The 25,977-nt window shown below is 36.4% G+C and overlaps 1 protein-coding gene across 3 annotated transcripts in view; it reads left to right on the top strand.

Annotated features, from left to right (window-relative positions):
- LOC150101407 (1-phosphatidylinositol 4,5-bisphosphate phosphodiesterase classes I and II-like) overlaps window positions 1-25,977 on the top strand; it is a 965,056-nt gene that overhangs the window by 365,560 nt on the left and 573,519 nt on the right. For 2 of the 3 annotated variants that reach the window (XM_090400892.1, XM_090400891.1), the window contains exon 1: window positions 1,440-1,472. Coding sequence is in view for 1 of the 3 variants with exons in the window: in XM_090400893.1 (XP_090257019.1) it covers window positions 1,372-1,472 (101 nt within the window). In the remaining 2 variants the exon portion in view is untranslated. Of the gene's footprint in view, window positions 1-1,371; window positions 1,473-25,977 lie in introns of those variants that run through there. The other variant, XM_090400893.1, reaches the window with a different exon arrangement.

Genomic DNA, 25,977 nt, shown 5'->3' with positions numbered 1-25,977 from the left:
GGTCTGTAATTCAATACCGCAGTTTTAGAGCCACCTTTATGCAAAGGAACCACTTTGCCTAACTTCCACTCCCTAGGGACCATACCAGAGTTCAAACTTAAATTAAATATCCAGGTAAGAGGGGTTGACAATTCATTTGCACATTCACGCAACACCCGAGCTGATATTCCATCTAAACCTACAGCAGTGTTTGCATTTAAATTTTGCAATATATTAAATACCTCTGATTTCTTAGCTTCAATTCTCACATTAGTTATTGCTACAGGTACAGAGATATGCTCACTTGGGTGATAGACTTTTGAAAAGTGATCACTCAGTAACTCGACTATTACATCTGATTTTGTCACCTCAATACCATCAGCACCCACTAAAGTTATCCTTCTGAAGTCATTCTTCCTTTTACTTGCCACATAGCAGAAGAACTCTTTGAGATTACCCTTGATCTCTTTGGCTAAGGTCTTCTCATAATCTAATTTAGCTTTTCTTACTATGCTGGTAACCTTCCTAGCTTGAGCCTTGTACTGCTCATGGGTGTACTGATCACCTTTATCCTTGTAAATTCTCCATAACATTTTATTTTTTTGCAGATCAAGCTTGATACTACTGCTCATCCATCTAACGCCTGCCTTGTTTGACTTCTTGACCATGGGGACACAATCTGATTTACTACACTATTACCTTGTTTTCCATAGGCTTTCATATTTATAGCCTCCACTGTCCCTTCAATAACTTAAACAACTTTCACATCCTCTCTTTTCCACATATCAACACACAAACTTCAGTTTATCTATCTCAATAGGGTGTATTACTCATTCACCTCAGTATTCAACTCATTCACATCATATGAGCATCTTAAAGGACATCCGAGTAATCTTTAGTACACTTTCAAATCCATATTATCATCAGTTTTTGCTGTTCCCATTAGTGTAATATACAGCTGATAATCGTTTTAGCTCAAGTAATTATTCTTCAAGTCATTATTCTCAAAGTTATCAGATCATTCTGTTTAAATCATTCTGCTTCAGATTTCTCAGTGGTTTCATTAATGTAACACAAAAAAAAAAAACAGGAATGGTAAGTCCAGAGCCTTAGCACTCTGGTCATCATCTCTCACTGTCATTTTAAAAAGCCAGAATAGATACTACCCAGAATTTAAAAATAATAATAATATGGATTTTAATGCCTTTTGTTATGATAGAATAGGATGATTCTTTCTTTATTTACAACAGACTGTTTCCTTAGCTTATCAACAAAATGCTTGTGTTGCCAGTTTTATTTATTATGTACTTAGTAATGTTAGTGGCTTATTAAAAAAGTGTTTATTTTAACATTGTCTTTTCTTATTATCATATGATGTTTCTTTATTAATAGAATGATTCATTTAATCCTGAAAAATTAAGTTTTGAAGTGTTCTTCACTTTTTATCGACAAATAACAGGGAGACATGAAGTGGATAAAATATTTGAACAGTTGTAAGTAATAATTAATTTTTATTTTTCTTGTTATATGGATTTTTATTTTTTTCATACTTTTATAATGCAATTTGTATGTTGTATGGAATAGTGTTTAGGGTAATGTTTAGCTTATATATATATATATGTTAAAAAATACCAAGCAATTTTAAACCTGGTTTTATATATATATACATATAAAGGTATTTATATATAAAGTTATTTAATAAATACCTTTTACAGCAGCATTAGAGGTGGGAGATGGATACACAATATAACTTATTTTGCAAAGGCTTTTAAGAGATTACGACATGATAAGTTGATGGTCAATCTAGAGTGGATGGGGTTTGATATTACACTGGTTCATTGGATTGGAGATTGGCTGTCTAATAAGTATCAACAAGTTGCGTATGGGGGGAGCAATATCCCAGAAGAGGAAAGTCACTATTGGTATGCCTCAGGGGCGATGTTTTAGGGCCATTGTAGTTTAACCTGTATGTTAATGATATTGGGGAAGATTTGAATGGGGGATATTAATTCAAATTTTTTAAGTTGGGACAAACTATGAGGAGTAGAGCAGATGTGGCCTTACAAGAAGACTTGAATAGACTGAGTGAATGGACACAGGAGTGGGAATACCAGTTCAGTGTTGCAAAATGTAAGGTTTTAAAATTTGGAAAACAAAGATGGGATGCAGAATTTATGCTTGGTGAGGATATATTGTTGGAGGTGGAGGAAATAAGAGGTCTGGGGGTGATGGTGGATAAGGATCTGAAATTTAGGGGACACATAGCCAAAATTGTCAAGACCACACAAAGGCTTCTGGGAATAATGCGGAGGACACTGACTTGTAGAAGTAGGCCACATATGGACTACTGTGCACAGTTGACATATTTTTGAAAAGGATGAAGGGATGTTGGAGAGGATCCAAAGGTGATTGACTAAAATAGTTTCTGATCTCTTGAATGTTGAATATGAAGAAAGGTCGAGATGATGCAATTTGCAGAGTCTAATGGAGGAAGAGGGGTGATGTGATGGAGATGTATGAGTTGGTAAGGGATTGTTATAGGATTAATACTGAAGAGGTTTTTCATAAAATGGAAGATTGAGGAGAAAAAGAGGTCATCCCTGGTCACCCTCATGGAAGGAGGGTGTGAGCAAGGGAGTGAGAAGCAGGTTTATTGCATGGAGAGTTGTGAATTATTGGAATGCATTGCCTGAGAATGTGTCTTCTACAGACACTTTGAATGTGTTTAAGGCATGGTATAGGCATAAAGATGAACTGTCTGGATGACAGAGGGGACCTCCCAGATGAGTCTTTGACTCCATGGGTCTTAGGATAATAATAATATGTATGCTTTATGAGACTCAGAAAAGTTATTGGGATATATCTCACTAATCCAGTCATCCACAAATGTTTACATCTGCTATGGAGAAAAAGAATATATAACAAGAGAAAGTAATCAGTGATTAATTTATATTCTTCTAAATGAAATTTAATATTTTGAATCAGCTGATTTGGGATATAACTTTGAGACTTTCTGAGAGTTAATAGTTATTTAGAAGAGAAATAATGGCTAAACTGAATAAGATAGTTAGTTTGTGGCATAAGGATACCAAGGAAGGTTAGATGGCTATTTGATGCGAAGTGTAAATTCAGTTTTTGTGTAGAGGTTTTGAGTATTATCAAAAATGTAAAAGAAAATTCCTTTTTTAAAAAATTATCAGTTGGGTACCACTGTTCATTTTGTGAAAGAAGCACACTTCCAGGGTGTCTAAAAAAAAAAAAAACAGATTGGAATTTATTAGTAAGAGATTAGTATATTAGCAATTATTATGAGCAGGTATATGTGTATTTTAGATGCCAGAACTGGTATTTGAGTTTGTGGCATAAGGATACCAAGGAAGGTTAGATGGCTATTTGATGCGAAGTGTAAATTCAGTTTTTGTGTAGAGGTTTTGAGTATTATCAAAAATGTAAAAGAAAATTCCTTTTTTAAAAAATTATCAGTTGGGTACCACTGTTCATTTTGTGAAAGAAGCACATTTCCGGGGTGTCTAAAAAAAAAAAAACAGATTGGAATTTATTAGTAAGAGATTAGTATATTAGCAATTATTATGAGCAGGTATATGTGTATTTTAGATGCCAGAACTGGTATTTGATTGAAGACATGGAAATTGTTAATTCAAATCGCCATTGTTAGCAGCACACCTGAATATAGTCGGGGGGGGGGGGGGGGGGAACTGAGGTCATTTTAATGGATTCCTTAGTATTCCTTTATGTCCAGTGAATTGAGTCAGTTATCCTACTTATAAACTGTCAGAATTTTTAATGGAGCCTTGCACTCCATTTCCTATTTGCCATGTTTAATTTTTTTTCCACAGGTTCCTTACATAGTATCATGTTATTGATGGAGAGCGATAGAAAGAGTGATTCAAGTCTAACCTTGTGGAACAAAAACTGTGTGGAATGGGAATGAAAGTAAATATATTGCTAAATTAATTATTTACATACTGACATTTTGCCAGCTCAAGCTAGCATTATAAAAGTGCTTTGATTATGTTAGTTTGAGCTTGCAAAACATACTCAGCAAAGGCTGAGAAGTAAAGATGGCAGAAAGAATGAATTTTGTAACATTTTTTTTCATTCCATTCATGCCTCATGTAACTGTACTTTTTGTGTGTTCACTCTGATGACATGCCACGATATTTATCAAATATAAGTCTTTTATTTTAAATGCTTTATTTTTCTTCACATAATTTATATATAGTAAGGGCATTCTCTCTATGAGTTATATTTGTATTAATAATCAAATAAATAATATAACATAGATACACATAAGTGAATCAAATTATATAGTGCTCTCTATATCATTCATTGCTCTTTCGAAGTGAAACATTGATTACAAAAAAGAAATAAAAAATAATAATGATATAAAACCATAAACTAACTTGATTAATTATATATAAAAAACTGAATATGGAACTTGAGCCGAATGGATAACAGTTGATTGCAGGAAGACCAAGAATGAGATGGAAAAATACCAGAATAGGCAACTTCAGAAAATCCCACCCACATGAGGTTCTAAACCTCTAGTTCAAGTAGTATTAGCACTGGGGGGATGAACTAAGTTTTAATAATAATTATTATTATTATTACCCCAAGACCTCATGGATTCAAAGACTTATTTGGGAGGTCCTTTTATCACACACACACAGCTCATTATACCGTGTCTTAAACACACTCAAACGACTTGCAGACATCACACTCTCAGGCAAGGCATTTCAATCATTTACAACTGTGCACGAAAAAAATTTGCCTCTCACTCCCCTACTCACACCCTCTTTATACAGTTTCCGGGGATGACCTCTGGTTCTTCCCCCTATCTCCTACTATTTTCTGTAGAACTTCTCCACCATTAATCCTATAATGACCCCTTACCAACTTGCAGGTCTCTATCATATCTCCCCTCTTCCTCCTGTCCACCAGACTCTGCAAATTACATCTTCTCAATCTTTCCTAATGCTCGACATTTCAGAGATCAGACCTTAGTCAGTCGCTTTTGGACCTTTTCCAACATCTCTTCATCCTTCTGAAAACCAGGTGACCAAATCTGGCACAATAGTCCATGTGTGGCCTAATCAAAGCCTTATACAACACAACAAGAATCTCCCTACTTCTACAAGTCAGTGTCCTCTGCATCATTCCCAGAAGCTTTTGTGTTGTCTTGACAATTTTGGCTATGTGTCCCCTAAATTTCAGATTCTTATCCAGTATCACTCCCAGATCTCTTATTTCCTCCACCTCCAACAATATATCCTCATCAAGCATAAATTCTGCATCCCATCTTTGTTTTCCAAATTTTAAAACCTTACATTTTGCAACATTGAACTCATATTCCCATTTCCGTGCCCAATCACTCAATTTATTCAAGTCTTCTTATAAGGCCACAACATCTTCTCTACACTTCATGATTCGTCCCAACTTTGCATCATCTGCAAACAACTGAATATTTCCATCTAAATCTTCACCAATATCATTGATATACAAGTTAAACAGTAATGACCCTAAAACAGACCCCTTGAAGCACTCCACTAGTAACTTTACTTTTCCAGGATATCACTTCCCCATACACAACTTGTCGATACCTATCAGATAGTAGTCTCCAATCCAATGCACTAATCTCATATCCAACCCCATCTGATCTAGTTTGACTGTCAACTTATCGTGAGGTACTCTATCAAAAGCCTTTGCGAAATCCAAGTATATTACTGTGTATCCTTCTCCACTGTATAAGGAAGCAGTCACTTTATTGTAATAAGTAAATAGATTACTAAAACACGACTTCCCTTTAGCAAATCCATGCTGTCCATCAAAGATAATACCATTGTTGTCAATCCATTTCTAGATCCTAGTTCTCACAAGCTTCTCCAACAACTTAACCACAACACTTGACACACATATAGGCCTATAGTTTGATACTTAAGTTCGATCACCTCCTTTATGAAGTGGCACAATCTTGCCCTCCGTCCACTCCTTAGGAACTTGACCGAGTGCAAGACTCGCATTAAAAAAATTATGTCAAGGCAGGTGTCAACTCTGTTGCACATTCCTTCAGAATACGCGGTGATATATTATCAAGTCCCACAGCCTTATTAACATCTAGTTTACTCAACTCCCCCATACACCTCTTGCTCACTTACAGTCAGTCTCTCCTCCACATCATCAACTGCTCTCAATCTCTCCATGAAGTCACATTCACAAGATTGAAAGACCTTTATGAATTGCTCATTAAGTATCTCCACCACACATTTTGTAACAGCTGTCTTTATACCATTTTCACCAATCAATGTCATCCTTCCATAATCATTCTTTCTTTTGCTAGCTACATATCGAAAGAACTCCTTAGGATTCTTTTTGGCTTCATTAGCTAACTGCTGTTCATACATCTCTTTAGCTACCCTCACCAACCAAGTCACCGTGCTTGCTTGGTCTTTGTAGACCTCATGGAATTGGTTATTTCCGCTTCTCTTATGCTGCCTCCACAATGCCCTTTTTTCTCTGTATTGCATTCTTAATCTCTTTATTCATCCATCTCACACCTACCTTATTTAACTTTCTCACCCTTGGAATACATTTCGACATTGCATCTACTAGATAGTTTTTGAAAATCCCCCAAGCTGCAGCTAATTTTCTCTTTTCCAGCTAATTCCTCATTCCATGCTACACCTGCAAGCTGTCTCCTGAGCTCTTCATAATCACTCTCCTTGTAGTTCCACATATACCCTTTTCTCACAGGGGTCCTCGCACTACTGGCAATCACCCAGGTAGTCACCTCATGGTCGCTCTCACCAATTAGTGGATGATTTGACACCTCATTTATAATTACATCCTCTGATGAGATGACCAAATCCAAGACCCTCAATTCTTGCATGGCCTCTGTTACATACTGTCTGAGGTGGTTATCCCTCAAAAACTCGAGAAACTCATTTTCTTTACTTCCAGTTGCTATCTCATCATTCCAGTCTATATTGTCATAATTAAAATCGCCCATAATGATCATTCTTTTCTTATTTGCTTGGCTAATTTGGTTATACATTTCATTATCACCACCATCCACATTACCTGGTCTATAACAACATCCCACCAAGTATTTGATTCCATTCACCTCTGTTTCACACTATACTGCCTCAAAACCACTGGCACTATTTCCCTCGTGCATCTCTACTTTGTATGGACACAACGCTTTCTCTATCATCAATAGCATTCTCCCTCCCTTTTTACCCTTCTATCCTCACGAAATACATCATACTCTTCCATCTCTATTCCTGTCAGGATGCCATCCTCTTCCAACCATGTCTCACTTAATCTAACAACCTTTGGGTGAACAGATGCAATTAGTGCAACCATTTCATCTGCCTTGTTTCTAGAACAGTTGCCTCCCGGGATGGTCCCTGAGTTTGCCGTCCCTCTCAATTCACACCAACAATACTACAAAAAGTCAAAACGATGTATAGGGAAATACTCTTGCTTACCCATTCTCTCATTTTTCTATACTCATACCACTCACTTCCCCATTCATATCCACCTCTACAATCTCTCCTGTCTTACTCTCCTGCTCTTCCACATCACTTCTCACTTGATCTGATTTATTCTCCATACTCACTTCTCTACCTTCCTGCAGCAGTCTCTCTCCAAGTGACTCACACCATAACTCCTCTCTCCCCTCTCCTCACACATTTCAGCCAGCATATCATTCATAATCCTTGCTCTCTGCCTCATCTCACCACAGTCATACCTAGGCAACATGTTGGCTACCCTCCCTGTCACACTATTCTCTTTTATCCTTCTAAGCAACTTCCTGATATCCATTCTGATGCTCTTTGTCCTCTGTCAAATCATTCATACCTATTAAAACCATCAATTCCTTTGCTCGCTCCCTCCTCAATCCAATGCCTCAATCACTCTACTTATCTTACCGCGTGAAAAAATACCCTGCATCCAGCACATCTTTAATAATGGAGTCACCATACAACGCCACTTGTTCATCTTTCGTTAACTCTTTTGTGCCATTATGATTTGTGTTAATTGTTTTTTTCCGAATTTTCTTAATTTCATTCCACATCCATTTCATCTCTTGCCTCATCCAGTCCAATTCAACTTCCAAATCTCATGTCACATTCTCTCTATCATTCAATCTTTCTAATTTTCTAACTCTTGACCCCCTCTTTTCACTTTCATTCTCATTCATCCTTCTGAATTTCCGTACTTTCAGTCCAACATTCATCCAACTTTCACTATCATTCATTCTTTCGACATTTTCCACTTTCGATTCTTACATCACACCATTTCCGGTTTCATCCATTCTCTCAATTTCATTTCCTTCCGGCACTCTCTCACTTCACTTTCATTCTTTTTAACATCCGTTATGGTTTTCACATCACTCGTTTTCTTTTTTTACTGATTTTTAAAAAATTTTTTGCACTCTTTCACACCTTTCTTCTCTTTCAAACATGCACTCATTTTCCCCGCGACATAATAATCTGGAAATCCTGCTCTAGAGACTAAACAGTGAACACATTTCCAGCCATTTCATACCCACATTAAGTGTGGTTGGCAGTCTTACACTGGGCAATCAAATTCATGTACCTATAGACATTTGCAAACATCCATATATAGGATGGGTTTTGAACCTACATTTGGCTGAGTGGATAATGTACCTGTTTTATAACCAGGCCAACTGAGATCCATAATAGGAAGAAGTGAAGACAGAACAACAAATATGTCAATGATGAGGATTTTGACTTGAAATAAAGAAGTCATAATTCCAGTATACAAGGTCTTGTTCAAGTAAATTTGGACTCTGTATTCAGATTTGGTCATTAATTTTGAGGAGATGAAGAGATTTTGGAAAGGATTCAGAGAAAGCTGAGTGAAGTAGTTTTGTGTCTTTGGAATGTTAATATGAAGAAAGATTGAGGAATGACATCTTCCTAGCTGTGTACGAGAAAATTAAGCATTAGTTGGAATTACAGTCAAAATAGCAACTACAGCTTGTAAGTCCAGATTGATGTTATTATTATAATTATTATTATCCTAAGACCCCATGGATTCAAAGATTCATCTAGGAGGTCCTTTTTTCATACACACAGCTTATCATACCTTGCCTTAAACATGCTCAAATTCCTATGCAGACACCACACTCTCAGGCAAGGCATTCCAATCATTCACATCTCTGCATGCAAAATACCTGCTTCTTACTCCCCTGCTCACACCCTCCTTATGCAGCTGCCAGGGATGACCTCTGGTTCTACCCTGATCTCCCACTGTTTTCTGTAAAACCTCTCCAACATTGATTCTATGACAACCCCTTACTAACTTGTAGGTCTATATCATATCACCCCTCTTCCTCCTATCCACTAGACTCTGTAAATTGCATCTTCTCAACCTTTCCTCATATTCAACATTCCAGAGATCAGAAACTACCTTAGTCAGTCACTTTTGGACCTTTTCCAACAGCTTTTCATCCTTTTCAAAATCAGGTGACCAAATCTGTCCACAGTAGCCCATGTATTTCCTAACGTAAGCCTTATACAATGGAACAAGAATTTCCTTACTTCTACAAGTCAGTGTCCTCTGCATGATTCCCAGGATTCTGTATGTTGTCCTCACAATTTTGGCAATGTGTCTCATAAATTTCAGATCCTTATCCACTATTGCCACAAGATTAACATCCTAAAGAAAATGACATCAAAGCGCAAATTCAAGGTACAACTTGAATGGTGAAAATAGTCCCTTTTAAAGTACTAAAAAATGGAATACTACAGGGCTCTGTGCTAGCTCCACTCCTCTTTAATTTATATATTAGTGACATGCTACAAACCTCATCCTGAAAGTTTGCATACGCAGACGATCTGGCATCGGCAACTCAGACTAAACACCTGAAAGAGGCTGAGATTGTGCTCAGTTCTGACCTTGAAGTTCTGTACAACTATTACATCAAATGGCATCTCTGCCCAAATCCTTCTAAAACTGAAGTTTGCACATTTCACTTGAACAATCATCAAGCTGATAAACAGCTGAAGGTCTCATTCAAAGGAGAAACTTTGAAGCATAACCCCAACCCAAAATTTCTCGGAGTCACCTTAGATCAATCTTTAACCTTCAGGAAACACCTGGAAAATGTCTGCCAAAAGCTAAAAACTAGGAATAATATCATCAGGGAGCTTGTGTGTTTAAGCTGGGGGGCAGGAACCAACATTTTAAAATCTGCTGCCCATGCCCTAGTGTACTCTTGTGCAGAATACTGTGCTCCAGTGTAATATTCGAGTCACCATGTCAGCAAGGTCGATGTGCAACTTAACGATACCATGAGAATTATATTATCACAGGTTGCATAAAGTCTATACCTTTTGAATGACTACCAACACTCTCTAACATCGTGCCACCAGACAAAAGGAGGAAAGCTGCCGCTAACAACTTACCCATCCATGAGGACCTCCAAAATCTGCCACCTATTTGCTTAAAGTTCTGCAACCAGATACATATTCTTCTGAAACTGAATGGAAGAATTGTTGGCTTAAGGTCAACAATAAAAAAAGACCACCTCATTACAGACCCCACAACAGAGACCTCTGGCTTTGACCTGCCTAGACGACAATGGAGCACATTCAACCACCTGAGAACAGGCCATGCCAGATGTGCTACCATGATGTACAAGTGGGGCTTGCATCAATTCCCAACATGTGGCTGTGGTGCTGATCAACATACCATCAATCACATTATCCAAAACCGCCCACTGCGGAGTTTTAATGGCACATTGACAGACCTGTTCCAGGCTACCCTGGATGCAGTCCAATGAATTAGAGACATGAACTTAAATTTGTGATTTTTATTTGAATATTTGCATCCAAATCTTTGCCAATATCACTAACATTCAAGTTAAACAGTAATGGCCCTAAAACAGACTCCTGAGGTACACCAGTAGTGACTTTCCTTTCCCAGGATATTGCTCCCCCATACACAACTTGCTAATATGCCTATCAGATAGCCAGTCTCCGATCCAGTGCACTACTCTAATATCCAACCCCATCTACTCTAGTTTGACTATCAATTTATCATGAGGTACTCATGATAAATTGCCTTTGCGATTTAAAACTCATCAAAAGCCTTTGCAAAATCTAAGTATATTACTGTGTATCCTTCTCCTCTGTCCAAGGAAGCAGTCATTTTATTGTAATAAGTAAGTAGATTACTAAAACATGACCTGTCTTTAGCAAATCCATGCTGTCCATCAAAGATAATACCATTGCTGTCAACCCAATTCTGGATCTTGGTACTCACCAGCTTCTCCAACACCACACCTGACACACAGATAGGCCTATAATTTGAGGCTTGAGTTCTATCCTCCCTTATGAAGCAGCACAATCTTGGTATCCTTCTACTCCTTTGGAACTTGACTCAGTGCAAGACTCATATTAAAAAATATGTCAAGGCAGATGTCAACTCCCTGGCACATTCCTTCAGAATATGTGGTGATACATCTCTTCTTCACTTACAGTCAGTCTCTCCTTTCAACTGCTTCCAATCTCTCTATGATGTCACATTCACAAGGACGAAAGATCTTTATGAACTGCTCATTAAGTATCTTCACTATCTTCTGCAGTGGTTGTTCTTATACCATTTTTCCATAATCATTCTTTTTTTTTTTTTTTTTTTGCTGGCTACATATTGTAGGAACTCCCTAGGATTCTTTTTGTCTTCATTAGCTAACTGCTGCTCATATTTCGTTTTTGCTACTCTTACTAACCAAATTGCCCTCCTTGCTGGTCTTTGTAATCCTCATGGAACTGGTTATTACTAACTTCTCTTATGCTGCCTCCATAATGCTTTTTTTCTCTGTATTACATGCTTAATCTCTTCATTCATCCATTTCACATCTATCTTATTTAACCTTCTGATCCATCTGAGAATTGATTGTGAGTATTATCCAGGCAGTTTGTTTTGTGTATACAAAACCTGGTTTGTCAGAAGTAGATAGCAGGAATAGGACGGGAAATGATTTTGATGTATAAGTTGGTTCAGCATTTCTACTAAAGTAGCCATGCATAAGAGATTTTTCATGAAGGGTTATGAACAAACCATGTTCCAACATAAAAATGTGTACAAATTCACATGGAGAGAAGAAGCTAGGAATAAGAAAAGTCTCATTGACTATGTTATTGTTGATAGTGATGTTTTCTCCCTGGTGCAAGACACCAGAGTACAGAGGATTTGAAATTGGAAGTGATCACTATTTAGTCTTGAGCAGGATAAAATTGAATTTCATATTGAAAAGAATAACATGTAAGAAAGTTTTAAAGCGAATAAAAGTTGAGCAGCTCTCAGATGTGAACTGCAGACTGAAATACACAAAGCTTATTGAAGAAAAAATGAAAGAGTTTGAGAACAGGAATCAAACCTTGGAGATTCAGTGGCAAACTCTGAAGAAAACATTGATTGATTCTGCCAGAGAGGCATGTGGTGAGGTTGTCTGCAAGGATAAAAAAATCAGAACTCCCTGGTGGACACAGGAAGTTAAAGAGACCGTGAAGGAAAAGAAGAAAGCATATCAAAAGTTCCTGTCAAATAAGTCAGCTTGTGCTCTTAGAGAATATAGACACAAATGCAAGAATGCTAAACACTGTGTAAAACTAGCTAAACAAAAGTCATGGAAGGACTTTGGCAAGAATATAGAAAATAAATATCAAGAAGGTAGCAAAATATTCTGGAGGTTGTTGAAGAATCTTAAGAATGGAGGAAAGAGTGCTGTAAAAGGAGTTAGAGATGATAAAGGTGACATGAAAACAGGAGAAAAAGATATCCTTGAAGTATGGAGTAATTACTTTGAAAAACTGCTAAATGAAACAAGCAGTGATGACAGCACAGTGGTAAAAAACACTGACCAGACATGCAGTCAGGAATACATATCCATACTTGAAGTAGGAAAAAGCCATCAAAGGCTTGAAATGTGGAAAGGCAGCAGGAGTAGATGATATTCGACAGATATGCTGAAGTATGGTGGTATAAGAGTCTTACAGTGGCTGCACTGCATAGTTCAGAAAGCCTGGACAGAGGGACGAATTCCTGATGATTGGAGTAGAGCTCTCATAGTACCCATATATAAAAAGAGAAATAAAACTGAATGTGAGAATTACAGAGGTATTTCCCTACTGAGTGTTCCTGGCAAGATCTATGCAAGTATACTTGAGAAATGGTTGAGAAGAATTGTGGAAGAAAAGCTTCGTGAAGAACAAGCTGGATTCAGGCCAAATAGAGGCTGTCAGGATCATATCTTCACTTTACGACAAATTGTCGAGAAAGCATGGGAATATAACAAAGATCTGTATTTAAGTTTTGTCGATTTGGAAAAGGCATATGACAAGGTGCCAAGACAGAAGCTATTCAATACACTGCAGTTATATGGTGTCAATGGGGCATTATATCAAGCAATACTTAGTCTTTATTTGAGTTGTAAGTCAGCAGTTAGAATTGAAGGAAATACAGGGAGATGGTTTAATGTTAAATATGGAGTGAGACAAGGATGTACATTATCCCCTCTGTTATTCATTATCTATATGGATCACATTATGAAGGAAAGTGGTATTAAACATGATATCAAAATTGGAGATGTTAATGTCAGCTCTTTGCTGTATGCGGATGATGTTATACTTCTAAATAAATCTGCTACAAGTCTGCAAGATTCTCTGACTAAATTGAATAGCTGTTGTAATAGATATGTATGAAAGTCAGCAATAAAAAGACAAAGACAATGAAAATAGGCAGAATCATTGAAAATGTTAACTGTGTTGTGAATGGAGAACCTGTGGAACAAGTGAAACATTTCAGCTACTTAGGCACGATTTTTACTGAAGATGGTATATTAAATATAGAAATAGACAACAGAATCAGCAAAGCTGGTTTGGTGGGAAATCAATTGAATAAATTCATTTGGAATAAGAGAAATTAGTCAGAACACTAAATTAGCTGTATACAAGACAGTGTTCAAACCAGTTTTAACTTATGGATCTGAGAGCTGCGTCAGAAGTAAAACACTTGACCAAAGACTACAGACCGCAGATATGAGAGTCCTGAGAAAGATTATGGGCGTGAACAGATGGCATCAATGGCAATATCATATTAAAAACGAGGATATTAGGAAAGAACTTGACATTGTCAGCATCCAGGAATGCATTAGCAGAGCTAATCTCAGGTGGTATGGTCACTTAAACAGAATAGGCAAGGAAAGATTAGCAAAACAAGTGTTCTCTGCCAGGTTATCAGTAAATCGACCCAGAGGAAGACCAAGATATAGGTGGATTGATATGGTACAAAGTGCCTTAGATGATAGAAATATAAGATCTGATAATGTTGGAGTCTTGACAAGTAACAGACTGATTTGGAGGAAAATTGTAGATAGGAAGTTAGTAATGATGTAATTTTTTTCATGTAGTACTATCATATCCTGTACACCCCTTGAGGGTACATGGCAGGAATTTGATGATGATAATGATGATGGTTATGAACGAGGCAGTGATAAGTAGGTTTTTTTGATTTGGAGTAAAAGGTGAATGGAATGCGATATCCTGATAGTGTGTCGAGCACAAAAACAATAAATTAGTTTAAGATGTAGTTTGTTGAACACTGTTTCATAGTGAGGATCTTCCACAGTTGTGATTCTATAGAAATCTAGTGATGCTAGTAATAATATGAGGGGATAGGGTTTCCACTAGCTTAGTTGGGCTCATTGAAGTATTGTTTGAAGACTAGCATCTAAGAAGAAGAGTTTTGTGTTCTCTTACATTATTTGTTATTATTTATTTTTAACTATTTGATAACAATATAATAAAAAAAATGTAAACTATCTTTTCTCCCCTTAATCATGCTAGACTCTTATTTTGTTTAGGAAATGGGATTATGGGATTTAAAAAAAAATAAGTCAAAAAATCTTACTCTATTTGCAGTGAGAGTAACAAAGATTTCAAATAATAAAATTCCTATATGTGTATATATGTAACTTGCGTCATTCTCTCATTTTAAACATACGGAAGATATTTTTTATTTTTAAAAAAAGAAAACAAAAACCTAGCTATAATCTTAGTTTGGGGAATGAAGAGCTTATTAATATATCACTTCTCATATGACTCCATCATTCCAAGTTGACATTTACTGTTTTCTGTTATTGTGGCCAATAAAATTTACTTCACCCAAGTAAAACAACAGTTAATAAGTAGAGAAAGTAGCTCAGATTTGAAAAGATTCCTTTTTCTTATATAAGCGAAGGCTTTTTTTTTTTAATTTACAGAAAAAGTTTGCCAGTAGAATACAAAATAATGTATATTATCAATGACTCTTTTAGCAGTTTTTCAATTTCTGAATATTTTTTTTTGTTGAAAATATGGACATTAGATATTCTCATCTAGTATAGAAAGAAAGAATTAATTACCATGGATATACAGGGTGTTCGGGATAAATTTGACATATTTATAATTAATTATATTTTTCCGTAAGTTACATGTATTAACACACACTTCTCTTCATTTAAAAGTTTGGACCCTTCTTCATTCACATACAAGATGTCAGAAAGGATGGATAGCTGGAACCCACCTGAATCATGGAAGAGAATAACTTGTATCATGATGATTCGTGCCCGCCATCAAAATAAGGATATTACGACTGCTGCCCAATGCTCCCTGAATACAGTAAAAACAATCAGGCATGAACTAGAGACTTGCAATGGTGACTACGACGATGTAGCAAGAAGAAAGATCCCTAGCAGACGATCTGATTGCGTTCGTACAGCAGAATTCCTCGCAAATCTGCAGGAACAGGTGTTGAAGAACCCTGGCATTGGAATTCGGGCTTTGTTCGTGGAGTTGCTAACTGTAGTCAAGCCCTGGATAACAAGGGTAGGCAATGGTAGGCCGTATGTATGGCAGCAGGATTCGGCCCCTTGCCACACCTCTGGGAAAAGTCAAAAATGGTTGTCTGAAAATTTCTACGACTTCACCAGTCCAAATGTTTGGCCTCCAAACTCCCCAGACCTTAACCCCATGGATTATTTTGTATGGGGCGCAGTTGAAAAAGACACCAATCGCACTTCCAGTAATACAAAAGCCCAGTTAATGGATAAAATTAAAACAGTTTTTGCGGCCCTTCCCAGGGAGACTGTAGCATCAGCTTGTTCGAGGTTCTGAAGCAGAATTGAAGCTGTGATCGATGCTAATGGTGGTTATTTTGAGTAAATCTTGTTGATAGTATTGTAATTAACTCTGCCTGTAATGTTTTTTTGTCAATTCATTAAATTTAATAGATACAAAGAAGATTTTCTTTTTCTTTACGAAACTGTCAAATTTATCCCGAACACCCTGTACATAGACAAGTTCCATCTTCATCAATGAAATTTTTTTTTTGCAACCAGTTACCTTCTTGTTGTAACATCATTTTTCTTTTGGTTGATCAAAGATTGGAGAATCAGTGGCAGGATACATGTTGACTGCCATTGGCTTAGTGTTTAAACTTGATGCTAGTGCCAATTTACCAATTTATTGATAAATTTTTCACTTTGTCACTGTAACGCAAACTGTTCTTTAGTAACAAGAAGTTTTCAGACCTTGTGTGATATATTACTTCTAGAAAGTTTCTAATCCCACATGGGCAGCAAGCAGCCAGCTAGAAAGCATGGGACACCAATATTGTTCTAATATCCCCATGCAGCTACAGTTATCAATTTGCCACTGCTACTATAATATTCTTAGTATTTTCTCTTCAATAAAATATAATAATTACTGTTTTTTTTCACTTTGTCACTGTAGATGCAAAATTTTTTGGTAAAGAAACAAGTGAATCAAATAATCTCATAGCTGGCATATAGATAAATACTCCTTTTATATGCCATCTGCAAGATATCTCGCCCGAAGTTGTATATTGTCTGAAAAAAAATTAGTTGGTTTTTTTCAACAACAACAAAAATAATAATAAATTAAAATAAATAAATAAATAAATAACGATAAGTGGCTTATGTCAACTGCCTGTTGATTTATGATATTGGTGCTGCTTGCTTCTAATAAATTGGATGCACCCTTTCGTTGTAGGGCTAGAAACTTTGAGCCAGTCATAGAAACATACACTCAGGGCCGTACTTATGCACAGGCACATGAGGCTCTAGCTGGGGGTCCCAAAAAATTAGGGCCAATTCAAGAGTCCCAAACAATAAGGTGGGACCCCCAGAACACTCTAGTCATCAGGCTCTGCCTACCTATGGAAAAGTTTAAGTATGGCTCTGCACACACACTCCCTGAAATAATATTAGCACAACTCCAGTGTTGAAATTTTCTGTTTATTTTACAAATCTCTTGTGTTATTTTTCTCATTTATTATCTTGTAAAAAAATTATTTAGCTCAATTTCATTATAGTTACTCCATACATCAATCTGCTTTTTCTTCCCTCATTTGAAATCCCTGCATTAGCAACAGATTATCACGTGTAGTATTAAAAAAAATTATATGAGATAACTCGTAGTTGGCATCCTAATATAGATCACCAACTGCGAGTTATCTTGTAGCTTGCTGGCATGTTAAAAATGAAGGTTAGGATAGAACTTCATATTGTTAGCATTCAGGAAAGTGTAAGGAGACCTATTCTCAGGTGGTATGGTTACTAACAGAATGGAAGAGAAAAGATTAGCAGAGCAGTTGTTTGATGCCAAGATGGCTGAAAAAAATACTGAGGAAGACCATCATGTAAGTGAATTGATTTAGTTAAGAAGTGCCTTAGAAGACTGAAATATAAGAGCTGACACACATTGAATGTGTCAGCTCTTATATTTCAATATATTCAGCCCTTAACAGGTGAACAGAACTAATTTGGAGGAAAATTGTCAGAAAGGTAGAAATAATGTCAGAAAGAAAGTAATAATGTAAACATTCCAAGTAGTACCATCATAGTATCCTGTACACCTCTTGAGAGTGCATATCTGGAATTCAATGATGAACAGCTACTTTCTTAGAAAGATGTCCTTATGAGACAGTGTGTCTGGCTGGTGTTCTCTTTATTCACTACTTAAACTATAATACTGTTTAACTATTTCTCAGTTTAATATCTGCAAATAAGACATAAGAAGAAAAGATTTTCTCCATAATCTCTGCAATTCACAAGCTCTCAATCTATCAATGTAGGGAGCATTTTTTACATCACTCACCAACTTATTCACTCTCCTCTGAACCTTCTCCACAACCTCCTCATCTCCAAGGAATCCAGGTGACCAGACTTGAGCATAGTAATCCAAATGTGCAAACATCATGTCAACAAAAAATCTGTTTTTAGTGGTTCACTTCCTGCACTTATATTCTTTCTTTCAAACAGCTTTCTCTCTCTCTCTCTCTCTTTCTGTGTAGGTACACACACTCATTGTCAGCTATTTTTACATGACACACATAACACTCATTAATCACCAATGAAATAGCGCATGAAATCTTCACAAAAATTATAAAGTTTCATCTGTATTGAAAATGGAGGAGTGATTCATAATAATGCTTATAATTTTATAATGCTTTTTTGGTCACAGTACTTCTTTGCTGGTCATCCACTCATAAGCAGTTACAAATATGGGGCATTGTGCTAATGTAATAATTGATTTCTTTATATCTTAATATTTCATTTATTATTATTATTATTACGGGTATCTCCATGGAGTCAGTAGACTCATCACGGGGGGGCCCAAACTATCAAAACAATATCTATCATGCCTCTTCTTAACTTCATTTACAGACGAAGAACTCACAACAGAGTCAGGCAATGCATTCCACTCATTCACCACTCTCCAAGCAAAAAAATCTAGTTCTCACACCCTTGTTAACCACACTTTTCCTTAATTTCCAGGGATGACCTCTTGTTCTTCCATCTCTATCACACAGCTGAAATATTCCCCCTGCATCAATCTTATAAAAACCTTTCAGTAATTTAAATTTTTCTGTCATATCCCCTCTTTTCTGCCTATCAACCAATCTCTGCAATCCACAAGCTCTCAATCTATCAATGTAGGGAGCATTTTTTACATCACTCACCAACTTAGTCACTTTTCTCTGAACTTTTTCCACAACCTCCTCCTCATCTCCTTGGAATCCAGGTGACCAGACTTGAGCACAGTAATCCAAATGTGGAAGTATCAAGGGGAATTGATACTTATAAAGGGGAATAATAACCTCTTTATCTCTGGATGTTAGTGTGTTCTTCAATAACCAAGTAATCCTATGTGCAATCTTGGACACCTTAGCAATGTGCCCTCTGAACTTCATCTCCCTATCCACCAACTCCCCCAAGTCCCTAGCCTCATCAATCTCTTGGAGTAACGTTCCATCAATGTGGTACACAGCTGATAATCTGTGTCAGAAAGAAAATTTTAATCCCAAAATGCATCCATTTTGGGAACTGACATCCATTTAAATTATTTAAATTTAAATCATCCTGCAAACTCTCAACATCAGCTTGATTTTTTATTGTGCTACTCAACTTTGCATCATCAGCAAACAACTGAATATCTCCCTCCAAGCCATTTCCTATATCATTTATGTACAAATTAAACAATAATGGCCCAAGAACAGAGCCCTGAGGCACAGTCATAATACTAATAATAATTTAGCATAATTTCATTCAAATTTCTCTTAATTCAGCTGCTTGAATTTACTGATAAAAAATTTAGATCATGATGATCAATACATAATGATTTATTTAGACATCTTTTCTGGCAGAACAAAATGAAGAAAAAAAATATGTTCTTATTTTACTGATAACATAACTGGATTAAGAAATATATTTTAAATATATCTAAATGAATCAGATGCAAAGTATTTAATTTCATTTTGTTATATAAGAAAGAACTGTAAAATATTTTCAGTAAAAATGAACAAGTTTAATAAAAGTCCATCCAGATAAATGTGAAAGATATGGATTCAGCAAAATGGTGGATCCATAAGGTACTACTGTTTCAGTATTATTCCAGCACTAAATAAGCCATCTGGTGTTCATTTGTACTTTATCTGAATTTTGGATGAGTGTCTTCTGAAAGGTAAGATGAAAGTGATCATTCAATTTGCTAAAGCCTGATAAGATCATATAAGGTACTACTGTTTCAGTATTATTCCAGCACTAAATAAACCATCTGGTGTTCATTTGTACTTTATCTGAATTTTGGATGAGTTTCTTATCAAAGGTAAGACGAAAGTGATCGTTCAATTTGCTAAAGCCTGATAAGACCATAATTAATTTATTCATACTAAAAAAGATGAAAAGATGACTGGTGTCATCCATTGAAGCAGAAACATTGCATGTATTATTCAGTAAATCCTTATTTATAGTAAATGTTTGGTGATATCAGTATTACCTTTGTATTATATCAGTATTATTTGTAGTATTATACTACAAATAATGTTATAATACTACATTATTTGTAGTATTTTCCTTATGTTAGACTTGGTATGTGAGCAAGTTTAATTGTGAATCTCTTATGCAATATTGTTCAAACATTGTTCTACATGGCACTAATGCATAAGAGAAAATAGTGGCCAAATTTGATATTCAGTGAATTCAATATGGGGCATTTAGTGCCATGTTGTGTGTGTGTGTGTGTGTGTGTGTGTGTGTGTGTGTGTGTGTGTGTGTGTGTGTGTTCAATGTACTTGTTGCCGAGAGTGAATAGTTTGTGGTACAAAAGTGAGAGAGAGTTAGAAATGTTTCTTGAGCAAGTGCAAGTCATGTTGAAAGTGGGAAAATGAAGTAACTAATATTAATAATGTAAGGCAGGATAGTGAAAGTGAGGAGAGAAATAGTGCACATGTGCAGAGTCCTTCACAGGAAAATGTTCGAGAAACTGGCAGTAAGGAAAAAACATTATACGAAGATTCTATAATAAGAGTTATACTTAATGATGTAATGAAACATGTTTCTCAGGTATAGAGATCAAGGATGTTAGTGGAGCTGTTTGCAGAAGGAAAAAGTGAAAGAATTGATTGTTTGGGTAGACAAAAACGATTAGAAAGGTGAAAAATATTAATGAAAGAAGATATAAAAAGGAGTTGTTCAAAGAAGTGAATATGAATGAATGAAAAGAATTGTAGATGTGTATGGAAGGGTGAAGAAGGTGGAAATGTCTGATGTTGTTGTGAAAGAGATAATGAAAGACTTGTGAGTGGTATTGTTTGAGATTCCATTATTAGAGATGTTTCCACACCTCTAATAATCTTTAATAAAAATGAGAAGATGCACAAAGTTTTGTTTTCCAATGAAGTAAAATGAATAGAGTGATTGAGGCATTGTATATGAGGAGTAAGTGAGCAGAAGAGTTCATTGTGGTAGTAGGAACAAATGATTTTACTGAGAACAAGGAGAATGTAAGATTGGTCATCAGGATATTGTTGAGCAGGATAGAAGATAATATGATAGAAAAGGCAGTCAGTGTGTTGCTCAGTGATGAGATGAGGCAGAGAGCAAATATTATGAATGATATGTCAGTGGAAATGTGGGAAGAGAAAGGATTGCAGTTTATAATATGTGGAATGAGTTTGAGGAATGGACTGAACTGTATAAGTTCAGTCCATTCATGATAGACATTATAGACATAGCTGATAGACAGTATTTGAATGGTTTTTGTGTGAGTCATTTGGAAAGACTTCTGTTGGAAGGGAGAGTGATGAGTGCAGAGAATGAATCTGAGCAAGTAAGAAGCAATGTGAAAGAGCAAAAGAGTAAAGAAGGAGGAATTGAAGTGGTGGTGCTTATAAATGGGGAGGTGGGTAGTATGAGGGTAAAGGATGAGAGAACGAGTGCAAGACAGACAGAGAAATGGGCAGGAGAACACAGCATAAAGAAGGTCAATGCTCAAAGGGAAAGTGTGGGGGAGGGTACAAGAAAGGAAGGAATGGGATGGACTGGAAAGTACAGTGAATAGTTGAATTTGAAGAAGGTTCTGATATGGGTAAGGAGAAAAACAAAATGGCTCAAGGAAAGCATAAAGAAGTCACATATAATAAGTGATATCAGTGAAACTTGTTATAAATCTAGAAATGAGCTGTCAGTTTTCTATATACAATGCTTCTGATACAGGTTTCTACACAATGCTTCTTTACAAGGAAAATGAAATGATTACATTGATTGAGTTCATTCACCTAAAAATTGTTGGAATAAGTGAGACTTGGTTGGATGAGGATTACATCCTGACAGGAATAGAGATGGAAGGATATGAATATTTTTGTGAAGATAGAAAGGGTAAAAAGGGAGATGGAGTGTTATTGACGATAGAAAAGGAATTATGACCATGTAAGATAGAGATGCAAAGGGGGAAATAGTGGCAGTGGTTTTGAAGCAATATGGTGTGAGATAGAGGTGAACAGAATGAAATACTTCGTCGGATTTTTCTAAAGACCTGGTAATGTGGATGATAGTGACCATGAAATGTATGAGCAAATTAGTAAAGCAAATAGGAAAAGTGATTATTTTGGGTGATTTTAATTATAGCAGCATAGATTGCAATGACTAAATGACAACTGGAAGTAAAGAAAATGAATTTATTGAGTTTTCAAGGAACATCTACCTCATACAGTATGTAACAGAGGGCACATGAGGATTTAGGGTTTGAATATAATCATCTCATTAGAGGATGCCATTATAACTGAGGTATCAAATTTCCCTCCAGTTGGTGAGAGTGACTATGAAGTGATTATCTGGGTTGGTTGTTGCCAGCCATGCAAAGACTTCTGTGACAAAGGGTGTCTGTGGAACTACAAAGCTGGTAATTATGAGAAGCTCAGGAGACGGCGTTGAGCTGTAGCATGGAATGAGGAGTTGAGTGGAAAGGAGATCAGTGCTGCTCGAGTTCTGTTCAAAAACTATCTAGTAGAAGCGGTGTCTAAATGTTCAATTATCAGAAGTTCAGAAAAGGTAAGTGTGAAACAGATGAATGAAGAGATTACGTATGCAATACAAAGAAGGAAGGCATTGTGGCAGCAATATAAGATAACTGGTAATAATCAATTCTATGAAGAGTACAAAGAATAGGCAAAGAGGGTGACTTGGTTGGTTAGGGTAGCAAAAGTGCAGTATGGAATGAGCAGCAGTTAGCTAATGAAGCAGGAAAAAAACTAGAGTTTTTTTTTTAATAAGAAAAAAAAATATTATAGTAGGATGACATTGAATGAATAAAATGGCATAAGGATAACTGCTGCAGAGGATATAGTTCAGATATTTAATGAGCAGTTCGTAAAGATCTTTCATTCTTGTGAATGTGACATCATGGAAAGTTTGAGAGCAGTGGATGATGAGAGACCGTCTCTCAGTGAGCAAGAGTATATGTGGAATTGAGTCAACTAGATGTTAATAAGGCTATGGATGTAATTATATATCCCCATGCATTTTGAAGGAATGTGCCATGGAGTTGTCATCTGCCTTGGCACATGTGTTTAATGAGTCTTACATTGGATTAAGTTCCAAAGGAGTGCAAGGAAGGCAAGATTATACTGCTTCATAAGGGAGGTGACAGAACTCAAGCATCAAATTATAGGCCAGTCTGTGTGTGTTAGGTATTGTGGTTCAAGTGTTGAAAAAAGTTATTGAGAATCATGATCCAGAATTGGACTCAAAACAGTGGTATTGGCTTTGATGGATAGCACAGATTTGCTAAAGGGAGATCATGTTTTATTATTATTATTATTACATGACACCTCCAAAGAGTCAAAAGACTCATCTAGGGAGTGCACCTACTCTAGAACTCTCTGTCTCTACCAGTTAATTCGCCAACTACTGCCCACGACCACTATTATTTTTTTTTTGTCAGTAAATTGCATGTGTTCTCAAGGCCAATTTGTTTGTATGTGGGATAAAAAACCAAGTTTCCAGGAGGAAAATACCTGCTGCCTCTGTATGAGATTGGCTAACCCACCTTGAATTAAAAAAAAAAATCCATATAAAGATTCCTCCGGTCATGACGAGAATCGGCTCAGGCCTTTTTCCATTGAACAGTGCAATGTTCCATCCTTCTTCCAGTTTTACTGCAGAGGGGGAATTTTAGTAATTGGTAATTTTATTAATTTACTAATAAGAATATTAGTAATCTATTTACTTATTACAGTAAGATGACAGCTGCATTGGATGAGGGAGATTTATACACAGTAATTTACTTAGATTTTGAAAAGGCTTACAAGAGAGGTTCATAATCAGACTAGATTAGATGGGGTGGGATATTAGATTAGCACATTGGATAGCAGATTATCCATCTGACAATATATTAGCAAATTGTGTGTGAGGGAGAACAGTATCACCATAGAACAAAGTAACTAGTGGTGTCCCTCAGGGATTTGTTTTAGGACCATTCCTGTTTAACTTGCAAGGGGAAGATTTGAATGGGAATATTCAACAACAGAATCAACAAAGCTGGTATGGTAGGAAGTCAATTGAATAAATTCGTATGGAATAAGATAGAAATTAGTCGGAACAGTAAATTCGTTGTATACAACACAGTGTTCAAACCAGTTTTAACTTATGGATCTGAGAGCTGGGTGAGAAGTGAAACACCTGACCAAATACTAGAGACTGCAGATATGAGAGTCCTGAGAAAGATTAGGGGGCACGAACAGATGCCATCAATGACTATATCATATTAAAAACGAGGATATTAGGAAAAACTTGACATTCAGGAATGCATTAGCAGAGCTAATTTCAGGTGGTTCATTTAAACAGAATGGGCGAGGAAAGATTAGCAAAACAAGTGTTCTCTTCCAGGTTGGCAAGAAGTCATCCTCTGGGTTGTTTTTGATATGGTAAAAAGTGCCTTAAATGATAGAAATATAAGATCTGATAATGTTGGAGTCTTGACAAGTAACAGACTAATTTGGAGGAAAATTGTAGATAGGAATTTAGTAATGATGTAAATTTTTCATGTAGTACATGGCAGGAATTTGATGATGACTTCAGAGTCTTAAGACTCATTGCAGGAGACACACACACACACACACACTGTTACACACAAAGTCCATCAAAATGCGCTTTAAACTCATTCAGTGTATTTGCAATTACAACAGTTGCAGGGGAAGCATTCCATTTATCAACCACTCTCTATGCAAAGATCCTACTCCTTATGTCCCTGCTCACACCCTCCTTATTAAACTTCCAGGTATGTTGCCTTGTTCTATCTTCCTTCCTCATTCTACAAAAAATTTCTTCCCCCTTAATCTGGTAACAATCCTTTACCAGCTTAAATGTCTCAGTCATATCTCCTCCCTTCCTCCTATTCACAAGGCTTTGCAAATTGCATTCCCTCAGTCTCTACTCATATCCTGCTTCCCAAAGGATAGTTACGATGTTAATCAGTCTTCTCTAAACCCTTTCTGTCATTTCCTCATCACCATGAAAACTAAGGTACCAAATCTGTGCACAATAATCCATATGAGGCCTAACTCATTGGCATCATAACCTCTTTATTTCTGCATGTCTGTGTCCTCCTCATCATTGCCATTATCCGATGTGATGTCTTCACATTAAATAATGAACAGGCATTATGGCCCCTGAAGTTCAGATCCTTGTCCATCACCACCACCACCATCACTCCCTGATCGCTCATCACCTCTACCTCCTTGAAAGTTTTCCTACCAAGTATATACTGTCTGTCCCATCATTGCTTATCAAATTTCAAAACCTCACACTTTCTACATTGCATTGATAGTTCCAGACTGTTGCTTACTCACCTATATAATCTATTCTATTCAAGTCCTGTAAGTCCACAACATGTGCTGAATTCCTCATCACAACATGTGCTGAATTCCTCACCAGTTTACATCATCTACAAACAGTTGTATATCACCAATTAAACCTATCCCAATATCTTTATTATATAAATTAAATTACCATGATCTCAAAACTGACCCCTGTAGCACACCACTAGTGACTTTCCTCTTTTGAGATAGTGCCATCCCCCATACACTTATCTTGCTGATACTTAT

The sequence above is a fragment of the Typopeltis vanoorti genome, chromosome 11, assembly GCF_054136105.1.
Source record: "Typopeltis vanoorti isolate ZY-2024b chromosome 11, IOZ_Tvanoo_1.0, whole genome shotgun sequence".
Classification (NCBI taxonomy): Eukaryota; Metazoa; Arthropoda; class Arachnida; order Uropygi; family Thelyphonidae; genus Typopeltis; species Typopeltis vanoorti.
This window is presented reverse-complemented; position numbering and strand designations above follow the sequence as displayed.